This window comes from Colletotrichum jinshuiense, chromosome 11 (genome assembly GCF_051148585.1).
Source record: "Colletotrichum jinshuiense chromosome 11, complete sequence".
NCBI lineage: Eukaryota > Fungi > Ascomycota > Sordariomycetes > Glomerellales > Glomerellaceae > Colletotrichum > Colletotrichum jinshuiense.
Window position 1 is genome coordinate 31,764 of NC_139304.1, and position 22,514 is coordinate 54,277.

The following is a 22,514-nucleotide window of genomic DNA, read 5'->3' on the forward strand; positions in this document are numbered from 1 at the left end:
GGTGACAGACTCATTTTTGGTTCCAAGGCAGGCTTAATAAGTGCCTCATGTTCCGCAGTATTAGCTGCATCTGCTGCCAGCAATGCATCTCAGAATTAAGCGAAATTGGAAAGTACGGTGTAGCGTAGGATCTCTTTAGACTCCACCAATCAGCAGTATCCTGTCCGAAGCAATGGTAGGTGTCGGAGATAGATCCACATACATTGCTGTAAACAGCACACCATTTGACCCATGCAGGGGTAGGCCTAATATCCTGCCTATTTGCATTAAGCCGATGTGACCTCGCTTAGATAGATCATTGCTCCTTTTACCTCCTCAGTAGTACGAATATACTCAATTCCATCAATAGTCGCACGCCCTGCTGGCCGCCACCCTACTGTCGTTGACAGTAGGCTGATGCTGCAACCAGTTTACCAGAACCAATCAACCAATGCAGACTGTCTCCATTACTGTCCTCCCAACAGACTAGTTTCTTACTGCATCAGACTAGCTGGGGCCTTTGCCTATTCAAAAGCTGTAAGGTGCTTACGTGAGAGCTAGCGTAATGTGCGATAGCCAGGGTGGCTATCTCGGCCTACATATCGGCAGCGCTGCCAAAAGGGTGACATTGTGATACATAAAGGAAATAGGCATTTATCCGTAGAATCACCGGGAGATCACGGTGAAACCCCGGGTAGTAGGCCCATTTATCGTAGTTCATAAGTCAACCATCGGCTTGAATTCTCCCAGGGGTTTCCAAAAAAATCACCCATAGGAATAGGGGATTTTTCAGAGAGGACCAAAGAGCAAGAAGGACACCACATATTCAGTTAATGTACTTAACAACTCTAATACCACGGTATAATAGGTGAGTCTTTTACCTTCAGCAGGTACTGTAGGGCCTGGTCCGCCATCAGTATGTAAAGTTATGTTAGAGACTGGAGAGGGGTTTCGGGTTGCAACTATCGGAACGGGACATCGTTATTCCGGAGCGACATCTAAAGGGTGGCCGGGTCAGTTAGCACAGGACAGAGGAAGGCAGATTCGAATGCTAGTCACAATTGACCCCTAGGAGCAGCCACCGTCAACTTTAGTACTCTAAAAGATCCCAGCCTCTAACAAGTTATAACACTCTACTAGCCAGATTTGTGTATAAGTGCACAAAAAGTTAGTGCATTGACGCTTGGCCTACCTCAAGTTCGTCTGTACTATGTAATTTTACATGTTTCTATACTTCTGTATACATTCTGCCTTATTGACGCCAGGTGTGCCTGAAAGGCGTTACCTAGTCTTTACATCAAATTCGCGTAGTATCTGTGTTTCTTAGGGTTAGGGGATTGTTGTGTTGTGGCTCAAAACCCTTTGATCTATCAGGATCGCCCAGAATGAGCAGACCTACGTGCTCCGTATTGACGAGATCAGCATCTCCTGATTCGTAGAGGCGACGAATGTTCCAGCGGTAACATGAATGAGAATGGCAAAAAGAGGTCAAAGCCACTAAGAACATAACCTAAAACGATAAACGGTGTTGCCAGGGGGCTTCCTACTTGCGACAGGTCGTAGATAGAAGAACTTCTCTACCTTTTGCGGTTCTTATTACCGTCCAGGTGAGGCCGGGGCCCTCGCTCAAGACATACATGTTGAAGCCGTGCAAGTGCATAGGGTGGCTAGTGAAGCGTCAGCCGCATGTCTAGAAGCGGGAGGGGAGGGGAAGCAAGTACTAAACCCCCAACTTACGCTGCAGGACTGTCGTTAGTGATGACGACACGGATGCTGCCGTTGTTGGCAAAATCGTTGACGTTCCAGTCAGCATCAAAGGTCAGGTTGCCTCTGTTGGCCTGCAGAAGCGTTGGGTTGTTGTAGTCGCCGCGGAAGTCCTCGCCGCCCAGTGTCTACTGGATGATGCCGGAATCGTTGCGGAGAAGCCTGATCGCTAGCTTCCTGGTGACAGGGACATCGGCAAGCTTCAGCTTAAGAACGGCCTTGGTGATGGAGAGGTCGTCGTTGACGCAGGTACCAGGGTCAGGGACGTCCCAAGCCGTGCTGGTTGGAGCCTTTTGCTGGTCGGCCTTGTCGTAATAGATGGCGGCTAGTCCAAATGGCTGGTTTGATAGACTGCAGCTGCTTATATTACTTCAGCCTGTCCGCGGTACTATAACATATATTTTCGCATCTGCAAGGCGTCAAGCAGCAGGGTCTTTAACAAGGTGGTATACAGCAGAGATAAAAGAGTGCGAGAGTTCCCCGGTTTATCAGGCGAATGGTACATATTAACATCAGTTGCTATGTCTCCCACCTAAGGTGTACCTACAGCTCTTCCTCCCCAAGCTGAATGTCCTTGCCGATGATGCGCGTGACTGTCATCGCTAGCCTGCCAGCATCAGAATTAACCATAGTATTGCAGGTCGCTGCTGCAAGATTCAGCAGTCTCACGTCAGGTTCCCCGTCAACACCAGCCGCAGCCATGAGAATATAACCAACCACCCAAGGCAACTCACTCTCCTTCTCCATGTAAGCTGCTGTGTACAGCTCTCTCAGAACAGGGTCGCAGGCATCCTTGACCGATCGAAGGAGGCTCCAACACCAGCGATGCATTACCAGGTATGGGAACGCCATCTCGTAAGACTCGCAATTCAGTGCCATGACAAGTGTAGTGACAAGTTCCTCAGGGGCGAGGCCGCCAGCAGCCCGGTCTTTCCTGGAGGCCTCAGCGTTGGCGTTTTGCTGCCGAAGTCGATTCCTCGCCCTAAGGTCTTGTGGATCGTCAATTTGCGTCATAATCAAATCTCCATTGTCGACCAAGCCCTCCTGCTGATAGGCGCTGCGCGCAACAATGTCATCAAGCAGCTCAGGCGTCCACTCGATATCAGCCTTGGAGCAAACCTCAGTCTTAAACATGGACGACACAGGGGCACCGTCCTTGATACCTTGCGGACCGGCGCGCGAGGCAACGGTAGCATTTCGTCGGCGGTTTCTTGTGAAGGAGGCAGCGGAAACACCCATCTAGAGACAGAATTTCCGAAAGCAGTCCACATTCGTCTCTGGGCGCTCACCCCCCACCCAGATACTGGAGTCGCCGAGCATAAAAAGCAAGACCTCCATATCAGGCCACGGGCCGTCCAACAGGCGGCTCCTCCGCAAAGCATTATACAGGTGAGCGGTGTACGTGATGGAACCCCAAGCGTTGGCGACGGCGAGACCAACGTCGTACATCTCAGTGCGAAGACGGAGGAGGAAAAGACCGCTCAGAATAGGGGAGTAGATCAAGATACGATAGGGCTCCATCTCGGAGGGCACAGGCCTGCCCATTTGTGTATACTCCCTCGCCTTAGCGCCGTGTACCGGGTCTTTGCCCATCCATTGTATCCGACGACGGAGCTCTCGCAGCGCGTGGTCATTAGAGGCAGGCCAATGGTTGATCTTTAAATGTTCTTGAAACTCCAGGTGGCGTCCCAGCGAGTTGGCCATCACAGTGGCCTCTTGAACCATTTCCCCAAAGCTGCGTCGAGTCGCGGCACGCATTGTGTGATGAATGTCCAGAAAGATCTGGGCAGTAAAGATGAGCGAAAAAGAAACGATAGGCGCCTTATCGAATCTTCTCATTTCGCGCAGAAACTCGTCCTCGACCGGGTAGCTGGGGATCAATCGAATAACGGTAACGAGTTCTACGAAAAATTCCAGGAGAAGTATTTTGTCTTCCTGGAACTTTTCCTAACCTGTCTTCAAGGCACGATCACTGTCAGGGTTGTATTCGCCGAACATGCCTTCTTTGATTAAGGGAATATGGTGAGGTTTAAGGACGTCAGTAAAGCTTTGTAAGAGTTGGAAGGCGACCATGTAGCATTGGTTGGATACATCGTACGTGTCGTAGTTGAAATTGTCCCCGCTGTCGGCGAGGTAGACCTGTTCTACTGTATACCCCTTCTGGAGGCAGATCATGAGATAGAACTTGTTGAGAACGCCCGAAACGCCTCCGTCTTGCGCGTCCAAAAGAGGAGCAACTTCTTCAATCATTCCGCGAGCAACGGAGATGGCCGTATTCGTAGCAACAGCAGCAGCAGCAAGATCAAAGGTGCCATCGCTAACCCCGGACCAGATCCCCTCGATCCGAGCCCGAGTCCTGTCCAGATCGTTGACTAGAACCGTGAAGGCAAACAAAACATCCTCAATGGAAGTCTGGGGTTCCGCTTCGTAAGACGCCGGGTCTTCATCGCGCGGTGCCGGTCTCTCATGAGGCGCATTGCGAAATGCTTCAAGGAAAGCCTGGGACGGCTCGTCGACAGACAGGGCAGCAAACCGGTTGCTGAGATCCTTGGATGAATCTTTGGGTGCAGTATCGCCTGCGTCCGCGGCGGCCTCTGTCTCCGTAGTAGATGCCGTCGCGAAAGCTGTTCTCGGCCGCAACGCCTCTCTAACCGCCATCAAAATACTAACAAAGTATCCATGCCGTTCAGCGGACTCGGGATCCAGGTCAAGTTCGTTATCGCTCAACCTACCGCCGAATCCAGACCGGAGACGAATAAGGCGGTCAATCGTGGTGAAAAAGACAGGCGGCACCGACACGGCGGGATCTTGGCGACTAGCGATGAACTCGGCCAGTGCCAGGAAGTCCTTGATGGCAATAACATGCCTTGTCGTCTTCTTGTCCGCCGGCCTGGGCCCTTCCTTGGCCTTGCCGTCACCACGAGCCTTGGTTCTTTGCTAGCCCTTTAATCGTCCGCTCTTTGGTATTACCTGTACCTGACTGAGGTTTGGGTAGCCGCAGGCCTTGGCAGCTAAGGCAAGCCATAAGGCGACCGAGTCAGTATCCTGCTTGTACTGCCTGTAAATGCCTAGGAGTTGGATTGGCAGCATTGTGGGTAATATATGTAGCGGGCTAAACGATGTTCAAGAACCGCCCAAAAGCCCGGCAAGAAAGATTACTGTTGGTATCACAGGATCCCCATACGGGTGGTTAATCGAACGAAGAGCAAAACTGGTACTGTATTCTGTAGTTGTAGATGTGTATGGAAGAAGAGAGAGGCAGCCAACGGAAGCAGCAGCTGTGAAGATATCACTGCTGCCGCTTCCCGTGGCCTGACCGCCTGCCAGTATTCTGGCTGGGCAATCCAACAGTTACCCCTCCGCGCCCCCCCACTTCATCGCCTCGAAAGTGGCGGGCAGTGTGGACCCACCCAAGCCGGGGCCACATAACACACTCTTCGCTCAGCACACAACATACTGTGGCGCAGAGTTTGTTGTGTCACGTGTGTAACTCTAACGAACAGGTACCCCGCATGTGAGGCGCGTCCCGCCGTAGAGGGGGTGTAACTGTTCAGAGTAGTACGTTATGTTGAATTCGAGGGTGTAATGTACTCAAATGCCACTTTAGAGGCCGCAGAGCCTGCTGTGCCTTTCTAACTAACCTAGATTAGACCCTAACTGAAAGACCCCGCTGCGAGAATTCCGCCGTGAAGAAGAAGAAAAAGAAGAAGATATTGTGGACGTCTGCCAGTTGACTGGAGGGGACAAAGTGAAGAAGCGATATTATCCCGGCTTTGATTGACGGTAAAAGCCGTTTCAACCACCTATCGACATTCTCATTTCCTTGCAATCTAAACACTCCTTTAGGCCCAGGAAGAATCACCGAATGATGAGAAATGAGAGGAAAGAGTCGGATGGAAGATAAGACAACCAAATGCGCCTTGCCACCCCCATCCACAAAGCTCACAGATGCCCCAAATCTGTCGGCATCTTTGACGATTTCCTTGCGGTTCGCGAAAGGATGACGGAGCTGCACGACTTTTGACTGAATCGAGGTCGACGAGGCTAAGCGCGCGGGCGTCACGACATTCCGCTGCCGCGACGAGAAGTGCAGGCGTCAGCCGTACTTATTCATGACTAAGGAGCCAAAGCTGTTCATTCAAGCGCAGGAGAAGCTCTATGTCACCCTTGGAAAGGCTGTGTGTGCCATCCACGAGTGGCTTCTTGCCTTGCAGGAGAAGATCCTTATCGCCGAGACCGCGCTGTGGGATGGCGATAATTGGGGTTGCCAGACACCACTGCTACCAAAGGATACGAAGTTTTGGGTGTCTGGTCTTTGGGGGATGGATGTTGTCCGTCAGGGTGGGATTGGATCTGGAGAGCAGATGCCGTGCAACCCCGAGACAGGGGATGGATGCCCAGACACATGGGAAAGGTGAAAAGAACGTTTAGAGATGGCATGGAAGATGCGAGATAATCTACGCACTTGAGGCGACGGTGGTCATACGCCTGGGATGATAGATGTTGAAAGTGGTAGCTACAGGTCAGCTATGTAATGCAGCAAAGGTAGCTTAAATGCAATAGTTGCAAGGCGCTACTTGGGAAATAACTAGATGCAGGAACAGCATGCGTTCTCATAGCTGACCAGTGCCAACCTCGGCGGCGGTGACCCACGCACCGGGGCCCCAGGCGAAGCCGAAAATTCAATACCACAAAACCAACAGAGCGGCCGAGGCGTTGGCTACGGCAGCTGGGCACTTCCCCGAGGGGCCTTGGGTCGCGGCGCCGCCTGTGGCAATCATGCACGCTGCGAGACCAATGGCGCCCTACGACAGCGACCTGTGACGACCTATCTTTATTAAAAGTCAAGAAGCTGATGATGTGTACGGCGGAGCCGTAGTCGGTGACCATGACATTGGTGCGAAGGGCGTCGGGAAGCCAAGCTGTTGGATGAACGTGATGATGAAGTTTTGTATGAAATTAACACCCTGGGCTTGCTGGAGGATCTGCACGCTAATGGCGATGGCGGTACAGTGAAGGTTGGTTCCGCGGAGGCAGTCAAGGACCGTTACGGCGGCGTGATTCTCGTGTTGCTCTTTGACCTGGGCCTTGAGAAGCTTGATCTCTTGGGGAACCGTTTCCGGGTGGTTGGAGAGGGAGCGGAGGACCAACTCAGCTTCATCAAAACGGCCGCAGTAGATGAGGAAGCGGGGTGACTCAGGGAGAAAGAACCATAAGGAGATATATCCAAAAGGGGCGATGAGTTGGCAGAGAATGACGATACTGTAAACCGACCAGACCATCAGCAGAGGCTGTTACTTGAATAATACACACAGGTATTCAATATCAATGTTGTCAAGTTCTGACTCACAGGTATTGCCACGGGTCGCTGCGGCTATTCAACGCATGCAACACAAGAGTAGCCAGGGATGTACCAAATGAATTGAAGAAACTGTAAAGGGCCAAAAAGGCTCCTTAAGGATAGGTTAACATATAAAGGGGCAGCATGACGAGTAACTGTCGCAACATACCTCGCACTCGGCCCGGGGAGGTCTCGGAAAGGTACATAGGCACTCAATTGGAGGCCAAGCCGATGCCCGATTAGACGACAATGCGGCCCAAGACTAGCTGCCAGAAGGACGTGAGCGCAGTGGCCTCGATAACGATGCCCGTGGTCATGAGGCCTGACATGATCATAAAGGCAATCTTGCGGCCGACCTTGGACGTGACTTGCTGGCAGACGCCTACATATTAATGACAGGGTAGAAGCCTTTGTAAGTTTTGAGGAAATGTGAGGGAATCGATTTCAGGAGCAGGAGAAACGTGTGATGCGCGGCCTTAGTACAAGCAGGCAGACAAAGGGTAGTGGACAAGACTAACTAAGCTTAACTTCTACTAATATACACTTATGGCTAGATCTTCTCCTTAGCTAGAGGAGTGCTCTACCTTTAAGCTAGTAATTGCATTTTCTTTCCTATTGGTAGCATTTACATTTTTCGTATCTTATGTAGAGATAGTGTCTAGAAGTCCACTAAAATGATATCATAACATTCTCGTCTAGATGAATATCGCGCCATCTTCCCCCTTTCTTTTCAACCTATCCGGCCCCGAAATCCGTGACGGGGCATCGCAGGCCATTCTGGGCTCTGCTGGAATCGTCATAGTTGTTCTGACTGGGTGGACGGCTGGGCAGCTGGATCCCTGGAACCGCTGGGCTTTGCCGGGCAACCCGGGATCTGTCGGCATCGTCGGAATCGCTGAGTTGTTAGGTACTGGGGGGAGACAGTAGGTAACTATGCAAACCATGCATAATGATCTGTAACGACACAGCCGGACTATGAGATACAAGGGGCGGAGCCTAGAAGATGAAACAAGGAGGGTAGAACAGGCAGCAGGAGAAGAACTTACAATAGGCAGAATAAACCTACAGGGCAGTGATACAGCCTTAATCAGTTTATGTATTTGCTGGCGTGACAATACATTGCAGAATATGAGAAAATAAGTTAGAGTTTCTATTATTGAAGTTTTTGCTTTGTAGGGAAGTTGATTATCTTGACCTGCTTGGAAGAGATAGATAGCTTGATGCATAATTAAGGACATTTGGTCCTATTCTAAGAATAAAGCGACGTGGGGCGGTGCAGTTTTGCTTCTAAGGCTTAGCCGGATATAGATTGCCGTGGATCATAGACTTTCCAGAGTCAATATGAACGGAGAAATAGAAATATTCCTAAAGTCCGTCGGAGCCAATTATTGTTAATGTAACTTAGTCCAAGCTCTCCAAGTAGAGAACTGAACAGTAGAAAAACTTATAAGACGTAACTCAACAGCTCTTTCTACAGAGGAAATTATTTTATTAAAACAACTGACTTTACATACTACCTTAAATACTGCAAAGTTTCCTGCTACCTTTTACAACGTAAGTGCAACTTTAAATACAACTTGAAAGACTTAACTAAGAGTCTAGATTAGCACTTCAGCAAAATGGTTACTCTTACTCTTCTTGTTACAGCTGCTCTAGCTACTACTTCTCACGGGTTCAACTGGAACAAATGCACCAACGCCGACCCTTGCAAGCAAAATAATGTTATGATGTCCAGCCAACTCTACACTAGCGGTCAAGTCGATTTCATCTACGATGGTAGCAACGGGTATTGGTACGCTCACAAAGAAACCGGGATCTTTGTGTCGCCTGCGGGATACTTCCAATACGCTCATGGCAAAAAATATCTCGACGTTTTTAGCAAAGATTCCGCTTACGCGGGAACTTCCTGGATCGCAAACACCGGCTCTGCATGCTGCCTGCCTGACGAAGTTGGCACCGGCATCAAGGACCTCCGAGCTTTCAGCGGTTAGGTCATGATGAATTAGAGGCTATCACGCACGCGAAGGACACTACGGAGGCACTTGGAGGCAGGATTTACGAGTCGCCTTGTCACTTGGTGTTTATTAAATTTCATCTTTTGAGCTGTTTTGACGGGCCATGTGTACAACAGGAGAGATATAAATACTTTCCCACCAAATTTTCCCATGCTCAAGACTTTTTACAATTCATCGTGCCTTGTCGTCTCAACAACGGAAGCGACATTGGTGATTCAATGGTGAACACAACCTGGCAGTGCGCAACCAGCTCCCCGTCTGAAACCTCAAGAAATAGGTGCAAGTGTTTATCCTCCCTTAGATGCTAGTTTCTCCCTTATTTCCCCAAGTTCTTTTCCGCCGGTATTGTTACCGTAATCCTAGCCACGTCAATCCCGCTCAGCCCAAGCCGCAGCACAGTCTTAAATGGCGTATTCTGTGTCGACGTCAGATCGAGATATTGCCACCACTTGTACGTCAGCCGCTCGCCGTCCAGGTCGCAGGATCCGGATGCATCGAGAATAATCTTCTGCCCCGCGACGACAGCCATTTTCAGCACGTCGCGCGACTGGTCGCCGTTGACGACAGCCACAGGCTGGTGTCGCGGCCCCGGGCGAAGGAATCGGCTACTCCCCAGTTCATGCGGGCTGCAAAAGTCGTTCTGGAATGCACCACGCCAGCGCCAGATGGTAAGAGGTGCGAGCCCATAACGACTTTGCCGTCGTCGGACCGGACTGTGTCGACGGTGTCGGCATAATGACCTTCGCCGTAGTTGACTAGGCCGTATAGGCCGCCCCAGCGACCTCACTCAGGATACTGGGGATCGGACAGGCCATTGGGGATGAGATAGAGCAGGGACGGGGTATCGCCCTCCATGATGAAATCGGCGTCGGGATACACGGCCCCCAGGGCGCTGGCGGACTGGATGTTGGCGGCAACCCATGACGTGGACACGACGTGGCCGTCGGCAAGACAGGGGAAGTTGTAGTACTGCTCTCCTGAGATGCTGCTTCAAGCAGCAAAAGGGCGTATCGGCTGAGGCGCCGCCCCAGATGGGAATTTAGAGGGGTTTGTCGGAAGCGTCGATGGCAGCAACAAGGCGCCGGGCCATCCGTCGGCATGGATGCGCAGGTTGAGCAGAGCCTGACCATAGGCATCGACAATCGCGTGCATCTGGTTGGGCCGTGGTGTTGTTGAGCCAGACGCTTGTAGTGGCGACGAGCCCCTCGGTGCGCAGCTCATTGGCGTATGTCAGCAGGCGAACAAGGGACTTAGCATTGTCCGGCGTATTTGCAATATTGCTGAGGAGGAAGACGCAGAGTCTAGCGGATGGCTGGCTGCTGGGACATTTTGACTGAAGAAATATAAGACTTTTAAGTAATTAGGTACATTAGAGTCCAAGATAGAAAGTTAGTTTTAAGCCCTTCTTTGAAATAATAGTGGTATACTATAGTCTATTTATGTAGGTACCATCGACTAATTTTGTAAGTAAAACTACTGTATACCTTATATAAGAAAAGTACTTTTAAATTAGTAGCTAGTTTAGAACTATTACCCTCACTGCTGTAGCCCGCCAGGCTACTCAGACGGGCGCGGTCCCTGCATCGCCAGCGCATGTTTCAGCGCACCATCTACGTGATCGAGAACCCGAAAGAGCACTTAGTCTGGCACGACCTCCGCATCTTTTTCAGGCCCCCGCCCGCCTTCTCCTCAACCATGACTTCTGGGCCCCACCCTGTACACCAGCGCATGCAGCCTGCTACACCTGGTTTGTCGCACACCCAAGCGACCTCCGCATCGACCTCGAGGCCTGCTTGTTGCCCCTGATATTCTGCTAAAATACCGCCTGGAATGACGGCTAGGAGGATTAAACTTGATAGATTATTTTCTACTTTCATAGATAGAGAAATTAACCTCTTGTAATAAAAGGTATTTCTTAATAAGTAAAATTTTTCTATTATCCTATCTATTTAGTATCTGCTCAACTCAGTTTAGAGTTATGTTTTCCAATCATGTATTTCTGAACTAAAACAGCAAGCGTCCACAGACTTTTAGCGCCTGTAATCTCAAGTGTAGCCAAGTCTACACCCATCCACTGTCTGATCCAGGCTCTCACTTCTATACTTACGAGGGAGTCCATACCGATATTTGTAAGCCGAGATTGAATGTCTAAATCTGTGTCTGGTCTCAGCTGGAATTTGTAAAGAGCTTTCCCTATGTGTGTGGCCAGGAATGTCGTAGTCTCCTCCGACTGAAGTGAGACAATGTTAGAGCTTAGCTCTCGAACTGTAAGCCTGATTTCGTTGTCGGATATAGCATCTGAGCCTGAAGAATTCATAGAGTCGCCTGATTCTAGGTTGTGCAAAGCCAACATACGTCGATCCTTCTTCCAGGGAACACGGCACATCTTAGACGTCAGCGGTATAGTAGACCGCAGTCCCATAGCTAGCAGACACGTACGCACCCGGCAAGAGGATTCTGTGGATTCGGCGCCATTCGGCGGTCCTATCAACATGCGCTCGATGCAGTTGAGGAGCTCCACTTCCGTGTTGAACCACTGGCCTGTCGCTTTAGCTGAGTCTGCTGCCTCAGGCCGGTCAGCGACGTAGCCAACATCAGCGATAAAACCGACGTTAAGCACACTAGCAGCCAGCCCCAACTTGCGCCTATAAGCAGCGAATGACTCCATATACGCGTTTCCGGCATGATAGTTGGCCTGGCCCCACCAACCGCCAGTGGCAGCAGTAGAACTGAAAAGAAAGAAGAAATCAACTGGAACGTTGGGTTGTTGCTTCAATAGTGCCTCATGAATGTTCCTGGTGCCGTCAATCTTGGGCTGCGATGCAGTAAGCCAGTCGGTCCAAGCCATGCTGAGGAAGTTGCTGTCCCGGAGAACCATGGCTGCGTGCAATACACCACCAACAGGCATTGTTGCGGTTTGGATAGCCCGAGCAACATCGTCATACTTGGCAACGTTGCCGGACACAAACGTAGCCACGCACCCCAACATCGCAAGTTCTTCCGCAAACCTAGCATGCCTTGGTAAAGATCCTGCAGAGGGTGACAGAAATATGATCTTTTTGGCCCCTTTTTCCACAAGCCAAGTGGCTATGGCTGTACCCAGTGAGCCCAGGCCACCAGTGAAAAGATACGACCGATCATGCCGCAGCTTGAGCGTCTTGTAGACGGGCTCGGCGGGGAGCGCATGAGCAGCAGTGTTTTCGGGCATTGTCACAACTAGCTTGCCTATGTGCTGACTCTTTTGCATTTGTCGGAATGCCTGAGAAATCTGCACAGCAGGGTAGGTAGAAGCGATGCGAGGGTTGACATAACCCTGGATACATAGCTCCATCACCCGCTCCAGGATAGCCCCAACAAATTGCGGCTTCCGAACCCAGAGATGTGCAAGGTCGACACCAACGAATGTACGGTTCGATTCGAACCGCTCCATGGCCAGCTTTGCATGGCCAAGGAAGTCCCTGCGGCCGAGCTCGATAAAAGTACCGAATTCTGCCACGCACTGCCATGACGCGTGGAGCAACTCTCCCGAGAGCTGGTTGAGGACGAGGTCGACACCACGCCCACCGGTTACTGCCATGATCCCTGAAAAAAAGGACAAGTCTCGGGAGTTGAAGATGTGCTCCGGAGGAATCTTGCATTCCTTGATAAGAAAGTCTCTCTTGCTTTGACTGCCGACAGTACAGTAGATCTGCTTCGAACCCCATCAGCTGCGCCTTCTCTATCTCCAGTGTTTAGAGGCTATGGGGGTAGATGCTCAACTCACATCGGCTTCTAACATCTGGGCGAACTGGAGAGCTGCCATGCCAACACCCCCAGTAGCTGATTGGATCAAAATACTCTTTGAACACGTAGAATGTTAGTCAATATTAAGATGATGCGGCTGGAGATGGGTGATAAGGCTCACATACCATTCCTTTGCTGGCCTTGCCTTGATTGAAGATCGAATGGAAAGCGGTGCAGTAAGCGAGGGGAATACCAGCAGCCTCCTCGAACCCCATCTTGTTCGGTATTTGGCAGCATAAGTGCTGCGACACGATTTTGTTGTTCATGAAAGACCCGCTCGATATAACAGCGACCCGGTCACCCACATTCACCTTGTCCACGCCCGGCCCAGCTTCCGAGACAATGCCAGCACATTCCAGGCCGAACCCGGCTTCGATAGCAGCCGTGTCGGTTATGACACCTTGCGCAATGAGTAAATCCTTGTAGTTCATGCCAATGGCTTTTACATCGATTCTGACTTGGCCATTCTCAAGTACTGGTGCAGTCAGCGGCTTCCAGCAGAGCGTATCGGTGAGGCCAGGCTTGAGCTGCTCCAGCTTGCGCACAGTCATTCCCTTCAGCAGCTCTTCAGATTCCTGGGCGACTTTCACGTAACGATAGCGACCAATTAGGACCTTTCCCTCAACATACGCCCACTCGTACTCAGGGTTGGCATCTGGCTCATCCGAGATGCGCTTCTCGAACTCGCCGTACACCTGCTTGATGACTTCGGCCGCTTCCGCTGTGGAAAAGCTCTCTAATTCTAGGGTAACAAAATCAAGCCCCAACTCTGTGCGTAGTACGCGGGCGAAGCCGAGCAGCGGGGCATACTCCGGTTTAACAGTCTCACCGACCTGGCACGGGCCGGTGAGCCAGAAAATGCCACATTCGCCATCTTGGGCAGCCTTGAGGAATCGCTGAAGATGAGCAAAAGTCTCTTCATCTAGACCTGTAAGGAAGGGAGATGATATGTCTAGAGTTGAAATGACATCTTGGCCTGGAGTGAGACAGTTCTCACAGTCCTCCAGGACATATTCATCCACCTCGTATGCAGCCGCATATAGACTAGCAATGATGTGCTGGGCTTGTTGACCTGTGCGTCGCAGGAGGGTTACCCGTTTCGAACGGGACAAGGCTGCCATTGGCCGAGAGACGATGTTATTGTTCGTATAGCCATCGAAACTGTTTGTTATTTCACCGAATCCGGACTCCGAGAGTTCCTTCTTCCAGCGTTCCAAGCCGACGTATGGCTCGGAGATGCGGCCGTCAGCCTCGCCAAACCACCAACCTGGTATGACGCCAAAACAGTGACTGATCCACGGCGTAACGGGAGCGATCTCTTGCAGTAAGAACCAACCCTTAGGGTGTATCAACTTTCTTATATTCTTCAGTGACTCGCGGAGGTGAGGTGTGGCATGTATGACGTTCCACGCAATGATAAGGTCGTAGGATTCGGCCTCGAAGCCTTGGTCCAGAGGATCTTTGCTAATGTCAAGCAAGGCAAACTCAAGCCCCGGATACTCCTTGAATCTCTCTTTCGCATCAGCGAAGAATCCAGGAGATATATCCGTGTATGTGTAAGACTGATACATTCTTTCCCCATGTGCTGATGTCAAGCCTCGGAGGGTACTGGCCGTTGCACCGCCAGTTCCGGCCCCAATTTCGAGCACCCGGAGATTCGGCTTCTTGTGTCCGATTAGTGATAAGAAAGCCGACGACTCCGTGTCCAGAAGAAGACAGTCGTACACATGTTGAAGAACACCATCCTCTAGGAGGATTTCAAGCTCGTTGCTATTACCACTAAAGATGCCTTCGCAACTAGAGCTGACACGATGGATAGCAGTTGCAGGAGCTTGAACCTTGCTTGATTGCAGCTGCTTGAAAAGCGACCCGAGTAGCTCATCTCGGGCCCCGGCCGTCATGGTGACGAGTTTGGCAGCGTCAGTGACGCCGTGACACTTGACTGAGCCAGAGGCGAGATTGCTGACCGTGTACTCAAGCCAATTTCGGTATTTGGCCAGGTGGCCCCGACGTGATTGAGGAGCACGGCGTACATTGTCAAGGGTGCGCGCCAGGGAAAGCACATTGTATCGATCCAGAAGCTGATACATCTCTGCTTTTTCCGCCGTTATAGCTGGAGAGATGAGAGAGGATGGGTCGATAAATTCGACGTCTTCCCGCCACTCCAGCTGGGCAGCTCCGTGGGGGCTCAGAGTTGCGTTCGTCTCGTTGGATTCGCTAATCCTAGACAGCTGCCAGCCCTTAGAGCTCACGACAGCGTTCGTACCGTCAGCGAATGCAACAACACTGCCGAGAAACGCCCCAGGCCTCTGTTCCGTAATCTTGGCCAGAAAGTTCAAGACTTTGGCTCCATTTAACGGAGGGTTGAAGTTGAACTCGTCCACGTAAGCAATGAGGGCCAGCGTATTGCAATTTCTCGTCAGGCCGTGTGCCGCAGCAATGTACAAGCTCTGAACGAGACGATCCAGAGTCCCTGGGTGTATAGAGTAGTACCTTTCCTCTCCCGGAACTAAGTCAAGTTTCAAGCTTGCTGCGACCTTCGGCGTCAAGGGGTCGGCGGTGATAGTGTCCATGCCATTGAAGCGTGGACCATACTCTAAACCAAGGGACCTGAATTTGCGGTACCAGGAAGAGGAAGAGCAGACTCTTGAGAAGACGTTGGGGGTGAACCCAGCACTGGGCATTTCCAAGCTATTGTCGGGCGCTCCGCTGCCGCCACGGACCTTGCCAGATGCATGCTTTACCCAGCTACCGTCACGGTGGCTCGAGATGGTGAAGGTATACCAATCTGAGTCGATCGAGTCGGTTAGACTAATCTGGGAAAGTTGCGTGATGATTTCCGTCTGGCTCTCATAGGTCATAAGCAGCACAGAGTTGAAGGACACCTGCTTACAGGTGAAGCTGACCTTTCCCGTGAGCTGCCGAATTGCTTCGCCAGCCATACACAAGTAGGACACACCTGGCACAACGATTCTGCCCTCAACTTCATGTTCTGCGATCCAAGGAACGTCTTCAATACGTAAAAGGTTTCGCCAGGCAGGATTGGCGGTCGTGCTCTCCGAGACCCTGCTGCCAAGGAGTTCGTGATGCCGAAATCTACGAAGACGGTACTCTTCGGAGAGTCTAGACTCATGCCAAAGCGGCCCTTCATAATGCCACGGATACGATGGGAGGTCTGTAAGGACTTGCCCCTTTTCGATCACGCGGTCCAAGGCCACCGGCTGGTTATGTAGCCACAATTCGCCCACAGCACGGAGTAGCTCCTGGTGCGAATCCTTGCCGCGGGTGAGGACGCTGATGTACTCGGCTTTGGCTTTCTCAGCCCCCACGATTTGTCGAATTGGGCCCGCAAGTGCAGAGTGGGGGCCAATCTCAAGAAAGATCATTTCTGACTTTAGGACGTCAATTGTCTTACTCACAGCCCCACTGAATAAGACAGGCGAGACCAAGTTTTGAACCCAATAAGCAGAACCGAAACCAGCCCCTTTGGAGATGACCTGGTTCACAACGCTTGAGATGAATGGCGTTTTCGAATCACGAGGCTTCACGTGATGCCGGAGAAGGTCGAAGTATTTTGAAGCAACGGCTTGCATGTGATGGGAGTGATAGGCCCTGTCTACCTGCAGAGCCCTTGCAAGTCCGTCCGGGTGAGCTTTCTTTATTTCCTTGACAACCAAATCGAGTGTATTCTTGTCCCCGGTGAGTGTCACACTATAAGGGCTGTTTTCGCATCCAATAAGCACGCCAGGGCGGAGATGTGGTGTGACCTGCGTCTTTCCCAGTCCGATTACGGCCATGCCGCCGAGAGAGCCGTCTATATCTCCCAAGACCTTTCCGCGATAATAGGCGATGATGATAGCTTCGTTCTGAGTGATTGCTCCGCAAGCATATGCTGCCGCGATCTCGCCTGAGGAATGTCCTAGCACCGCCCCCGGCTTGATATTGTATGTTTCCAAGAGGTCAACGAGAGCCACTTGAAGAGCTGCGCAGCAAACTTGCGATATTTGTCCGTCGTTGATCATAGAAACCTTTTTTGGTGCTAGAATCTGGTCTATTTCCCCGAAAATATTAGCTTGTTGAACGATTTATCCAGCAATCGGCTGGCCGACGTTGGGGCTCTCTAACATACCTATCAATCTCCATCTCGGAGCATCTGGCAACTTCTGCAACATATTGTCCATGAGGGTAATTGAATTCTTGAACGAAGGAATATTTTGTATCAAAGACTTTCCCATTTGTGCCCACTGCGCGCCTTGTCCAGTGAAGACGAATACCAGCCGAGCACTGTCGAACGAACCATGTCGAATCGACTTGAGTATTACTAAGTCGTCAATACCATTGGCCACGCAACAAGCACGGTGGCTTAATGTTTCCCGTTTCATGGCTAGGGTATACGCCATGTGCCCCAGTCGGTCTGGATGAGCTAAGCAATAGGCCTGATGACGCTTCACCATCCTATCAAGAGCCTCGGGATGCTTGGCGGAGAAAAGAAGCAGCCTGGGAAACTCTACACCGAGTGTTATCGCGACAGGGAGATTGCTATTTCTTCCTCTATCTCTGGCTTGAATGCCCAGATGGTCAGGCGAGGCAAGTAGTGCATAGGCGTTCGATCCGCCGACTCCGTAGGAACCAACACCAACAACCCTATCTTTTTTCTCAGGCCAAGGAGTGGGTTTTGTTGGAACTTTGAGTTGGTAGCGATGGAATTGGATCCTGGGGTTGGGGGTTTTGAAGTTAGCATTCGGGGGTATTGTGTTGTTCTCGAGAGCAAGCGTCATCTTCAAAACACTGGCGAGGCCAGCAGCACCTTCAACGTGCCCAATGTTGGTTTTCACAGAGCCAATATAGATGCCTCCGTGGTCTCCGAAGACGCGGCCCACCGCCTCGGCTTCGATAGGGTCGCCGACAGGCGTCCCTGTCCCATGACACTCCATCATTGCTGTCCTGGAAAAATCCTTAATGCCGGCAAGCTCGTGAGCCCTCCGTATCAAGGCTTCCTGAGCTACTGGATTTGGAGCCGTCATGGTGGAAGACTTTCCACTCGAGTTGCTGGCTGTGGAAAGGATCACCGAACGGATGGGATCCCCGTCCCGAACCGCATCACGGAGTCTCTTAACGTACACGGCTACAACAGCCTCCCCACGCACAAAACCGTCTGCCTCGGCATCGAACGCTTTGCACGTTCCTGATGGTGACAGAACGTTGTGGTCATTCATGGTAGCGGTTAGGGTGGGGGAGTATATGATGCTGGTTCCCGCCACCACCGCTGCTTCACAGTCGCCATGATTTAGGCCAAGACAAGCTTGGTGTAGACCCAACAGCGAGGAGCTGCAAGCTGTCCGAACAGTGACGCTCGGTCCCATCAAGCCAAACTCGTAGTGGATCCGATCTGCGGGCATGAAGTCGAAGTTGTTGAGTAGGTTGTAGGGATGAACGGCTTGCGGGTCGCAGGCATCCAGCTCAGCCCGGTCCCCGCCAAAACTGCCAACCCAGACGCCGATCTTCCTTCCCCGGATCTCGGACGGCTTCTGGCCCGCGCTCTGGAGGGTTTCATAGACAACCTCGAGGGCTAACCGCTGCTGGGGATCTAATATCTCCAGTTCTTTCTTAGTCATAGACCAGAAGGAAGCGTCGACATTCTTGAGGTCGATGTTGCTGTCGAGGAAATAGCCATACTCGCTGGGAACATGTCTTTTCTTGCCCGGCGCATACCAAGCTTCGACATTATAGCGGTCTTTGGGGACCGGACAGCGCCCGTCTCGTTTGTTTACAATCATGTCCCAGAAGGCATCAGGATCGCCAACCCCTCCGGGCAAGCGCATACCCATACCGCAAATGGCGATCGGCTCAGTAGGAGCTGTGTCTCCATCGCTCGGAGTGTCGACATGGCTACTGTAGCCGTTGCCGTTGATATCACAGCCATTGATATCATCAACAGCAATACCGCTATCATTAATGCCATTGGTACTTAGAACCGACTCTCCACCATAGAAGTTTGGCAACTTTGGCGGCACGATTCCTGGCATTGCTGGTTCTGCTGGCTCTCGTAATTTGAGGAAAGAGGATTTATGACTCGACACACTGGTGCTTGATTCATTGAGTCTGCCTCTATAATTTCCGAAATGTCAGGCTAGTTTTAAACCAGGAGCAGTGCATCCGGCTTTGCCATAATGAAAATCGTCCTCTCCCACACCTCTCACGACTCATGGGAGGCTACATCCATAGATTGGCTCGAAGCTTGAAGTGACCAGCATGAATGGATATAGTTAGAGCTAGTGTTTCGTCATTCAGGCGGTCAAAACTAGACGTGGCAATTTGTAACTCTATATTAACTCCCGGGGGGATAGTTTCTCGAACCTCTTGATCACATCGCGAATCCTTCCATGCGGAAACCCTTTTCACCACCCTAAAAACTACAACACGCAACTCCAGGGAACTGCTCCACAATCGAGCCGATAGCCAAAACACAGAATCTCTGCCATTGAACATTTGAAGTTCATAAAACTGACTCAATTATCTCAGGTCTCAGGCAACTCACGAATCCAGATGTAACGTATTATTATGAAATACTAAGCAAAGGCTAAAAAGAATATTTAAACTTTCTGGATATTCACTATTCAGCATGGTGATTTTGGTGCAAACGGCTTTTTTTAACTCAAGTCCTTAACTACATATGTAAATATCTGCATAATATGTTATTGCCATACAGATATCTACTTTAGCGCTCTTAGAGCTGTCAAACCACCATCTCTTCTGTCAGGTGAATCCACACTTTCTCTATGGCTTGTGTCTCACAAACGGCTTAAAAAATCTCCATTATTATGAACGGCTACGCGCAGAACGGTCACTCCGGTATGGAGTACTCTTTCTCACCAGTTCCCGACCTTTGGATCACTGGCATTGGCTCACAGTATCCTCCATATCTAATACTGCCTGAGAAATTCATCAGCTGGGCCAAGAGATTCCACGATATCGAGAAACCAGTGTAAGTGACTCCTTTACCTCTCATATTACAATATCGTCAAGGCTGACAAACGTACCTACTGAATAAGACTCGCCAGATTGCTAAAGCTCACGATGAGCAGTGGGATTGAAACACGGGCTTCCTCGATGGATTTTGAGACCGGGTTCGGGTGCCAGGCCGAGGTCCCAACCATCGATCAACTTGATGCGCGGTTCCGCCAGGTTGGTGTTGATCTGACCGTTCAGGCCTGTCGAAAAGCTTTGCGCGATTGGGGCGGCAATGCAGAAGACATTACGCATGTTGTAGGAGTCACTGTCGGCTGCCTGAGCCTTCCTGGTTACGATTATTTGGTGGCCCGCAGACTCGGGTTGGGCTACCACGTCGAGAACATGTTCTTGAACGGTGTCGGATGCGCGGGTAGCGTAGCCTTGATGCGTGTGGCTGCCAGCATCGCCACAGCGGCGGCTACTCGGAGGAAGCCCGCTCGTATTCTCTGCTTTGCCTCCGAGGTCTGCACCATGTATCTGCGGCACCAGTACGCCGAAGCTGAGGTGTCTTCTGATATTGAGAACATGGACATAGCGGGCGCTATTTTTGGCGACGCAGCATCCGCTTTCGTCTTGTGTAATGAGTATGGATTGGATAACCCTGACGAGGCCAAATTTCAGCTGCTCGAGTGGGAACGCATGACCGTACCAGATACCATACACCACATGGGCGCCATGGTAAAAACGACTGGCTTCACAAGTATCATCTCCAAAGAAATTCCGCACATCGCCGAACAAGCGGTCCGACCTCTATGGGACAGTCTTCTGCCTTCATACCGTGAAAAGGTTGGTCTTCCTGCAATCGGAATTTCTGACTTCGACTGGGCTCTCCATCCCGGAGGAGAAGCAGTCATCAATAATGTCAAGGACAGCATGGCATTGACCGAAAAACAGCTTAGGGCTACTAGGCAAATTTACAGGACTAGAGGAAACACCGGGAGCCCTACGGCAATTTGTGTGCTCGACTTGCTTAGGAACATGGGCCCTGGAAGTGAACATGTGGTTGCGATCAGTTTTGGACCTGGAGTGGCCAGCGAGATGGCTTTTTTGAGACGCTGCAAAACCGATCAGTAGGACATGACTTCGTCTTACGATGTGGAGAAGTCGACGTGCTGTGACCTGATGTTGCTTTTCTCACTGTGAGAGAAGTGTCACCAGACGATAAACAATACGAAAGAAAACTATGGTGAATAACTTAGTTGGTTCTAGAAGGAACCCCGTATACCTGTTGCTTCTTCTACAAGAAAACCTGTTTGTCAAAGCAGCAGTACTTTCTATCATTCCTTCTTAGTGTTATCATTCTTAGCTATCTTAGCCACCTCAAGGATCAGCCTCCTTCATCACTCCACTCCATTTGACCAGCGTAAGATCTTGGCGATAAGCAACAATAGAATTATGGTGAAGATATGATTTATGAATTATTCTCTCTGCTCGCTGTGGCAACGAGGTCAGTGCGATCAGTCCTTCGATCAGTATGCATGACTCCTACCTCATGGCGCCCGTAACTGTCTGCACCGTGAGAGCCACCGTAGAGTCGGTGCGCTCATGTAGCACCTGCCGCACGAAGCGTACATTTGGTTCTTGCGCGAGCTGCGGATGTACATAGCGTTTTCAAAGTCCAGCACTACTGATTGAACACACTTCCTCCATACATCATTGACATTAACCAGAAGTGTGCACTTGTTATGCGGGTATCAGCTTGCAGTAGAAAGTTTAAATACGAGGACTGGGACAAGAGTTTCAAAAGATTTGAAGAGTAAAGGGGAAAGGGTGTCAGTGCAGGGTATTGCAGAGTGCAATAAGAGCCTCAACTTCAGCAAACTTCAAGCTGCTAAAGGTTCAAAATCTAGGCTCCATTCCCTCGAACACAAAATTCGACATACCTAGGGCAGCAGAGTAATCGGCCAATGTACCATGCCTTGGCCACTACGCGCTTTTTAAGCATTTTGCAGACAAGAAATACAAGTCTTGTAAAGCCTGCAGGTCAGAGTTGGGGATTTTCAGGCATTGGCCTCTAAACTGACCAAGCGCTTCGGTGGGTGATTGGTAATACATCCATGCGCAATAACTGGTTTAAGTGCAAGCGTCGCATCAAGCACGACAGAAACACATCTACAGAGTAACTTGACTCAGTCGGCCGCGTCACCCACTCCATCAGCTCTAGAACTAGATATACGACTTTCTCGCATGTTCGGACTGTGTTGCGCTGGTGAGACCCTTGGCTGGGGACATGGAAAAATCTTCTAGCGCGTAGGGTCGAGTTGAAAATAACACTTGTTCGAGGCTCCTCGACTCTTGGGTCAAATCGTCGATTCTCCTCTGAAGAATTTGTCGCAGAACTGTCGAGCCCCTAGTCTCAAACACTTCAACGGGAGTCATTGGTCAAATGGTTACGGTAAGCTAATAGACTCAGAACAAAAAGAAATTCCGCGCTGTATCAGATGCTGGCCTGGAAAATTGCAATGTCAGAGTTATAGATGAGGCAGGTCATTGCAGTTGCACAATTGTTCTCCAGCTTGTGGGCTGGATTGGATCACTATGGGAGATGCGCCGACCCGTTTCCGTGTTGGCTCGTTTAGAGCATAAATAGTGGAAACCGGTTAACAGCTGGCTTACTTCAC

The 22,514-nt window shown here is 50.7% G+C and overlaps 6 protein-coding genes across 6 annotated transcripts; 2 read left to right on the forward strand and 4 right to left on the reverse strand.

Annotated features, from left to right (window-relative positions):
* Nucleotides 1–1,522: 1,522 nt before the first annotated feature.
* EsH8_XI_000006 (uncharacterized protein) lies at nucleotides 1,523–4,833 on the reverse strand (the record flags this gene model as incomplete). The annotated part of the gene is made up of 7 exons (XM_083273914.1): nucleotides 1,523–1,646; nucleotides 1,717–1,871; nucleotides 1,929–2,068; nucleotides 2,478–2,906; nucleotides 3,033–3,613; nucleotides 3,842–4,668; nucleotides 4,720–4,833. 7 exons carry the CDS (start codon nucleotides 4,831–4,833, stop codon nucleotides 1,523–1,525), a joined length of 2,370 nt encoding a protein of 789 aa, XP_083120250.1.
* A 1,022-nt stretch (nucleotides 4,834–5,855) lies between these two features.
* On the forward strand, nucleotides 5,856–6,161 carry EsH8_XI_000007 (uncharacterized protein; the record flags this gene model as incomplete). Its single annotated transcript, XM_083273915.1, has 1 exon — nucleotides 5,856–6,161. The coding sequence occupies one exon, from the start codon at nucleotides 5,856–5,858 to the stop codon at nucleotides 6,159–6,161; it is 306 nt and encodes a 101-aa protein (XP_083120251.1).
* A 426-nt stretch (nucleotides 6,162–6,587) lies between these two features.
* Nucleotides 6,588–7,025, reverse strand: EsH8_XI_000008 (uncharacterized protein; the record flags this gene model as incomplete). The annotated part of the gene is made up of 1 exon (XM_083273916.1): nucleotides 6,588–7,025. The coding sequence occupies one exon, from the start codon at nucleotides 7,023–7,025 to the stop codon at nucleotides 6,588–6,590; it is 438 nt and encodes a 145-aa protein (XP_083120252.1).
* A 2,857-nt stretch (nucleotides 7,026–9,882) lies between these two features.
* EsH8_XI_000009 (uncharacterized protein) lies at nucleotides 9,883–16,268 on the reverse strand (the record flags this gene model as incomplete). Its single annotated transcript, XM_083273917.1, has 3 exons — nucleotides 9,883–10,076; nucleotides 11,539–12,787; nucleotides 13,008–16,268. The coding sequence occupies 3 exons, from the start codon at nucleotides 16,266–16,268 to the stop codon at nucleotides 9,883–9,885; spliced, it is 4,704 nt and encodes a 1,567-aa protein (XP_083120253.1).
* Nucleotides 16,269–18,169: 1,901 nt separating this feature from the next.
* Nucleotides 18,170–18,908, reverse strand: EsH8_XI_000010 (beta-ketoacyl [acyl carrier protein] synthase domain-containing protein; the record flags this gene model as incomplete). Its single annotated transcript, XM_083273918.1, has 2 exons — nucleotides 18,170–18,184; nucleotides 18,234–18,908. 2 exons carry the CDS (start codon nucleotides 18,906–18,908, stop codon nucleotides 18,170–18,172), a joined length of 690 nt encoding a protein of 229 aa, XP_083120254.1.
* Nucleotides 18,909–19,703: 795 nt separating this feature from the next.
* Nucleotides 19,704–20,967, forward strand: EsH8_XI_000011 (uncharacterized protein; the record flags this gene model as incomplete). Its single annotated transcript, XM_083273919.1, has 2 exons — nucleotides 19,704–19,867; nucleotides 19,968–20,967. The coding sequence occupies 2 exons, from the start codon at nucleotides 19,704–19,706 to the stop codon at nucleotides 20,965–20,967; spliced, it is 1,164 nt and encodes a 387-aa protein (XP_083120255.1).
* Nucleotides 20,968–22,514: the final 1,547 nt, after the last annotated feature.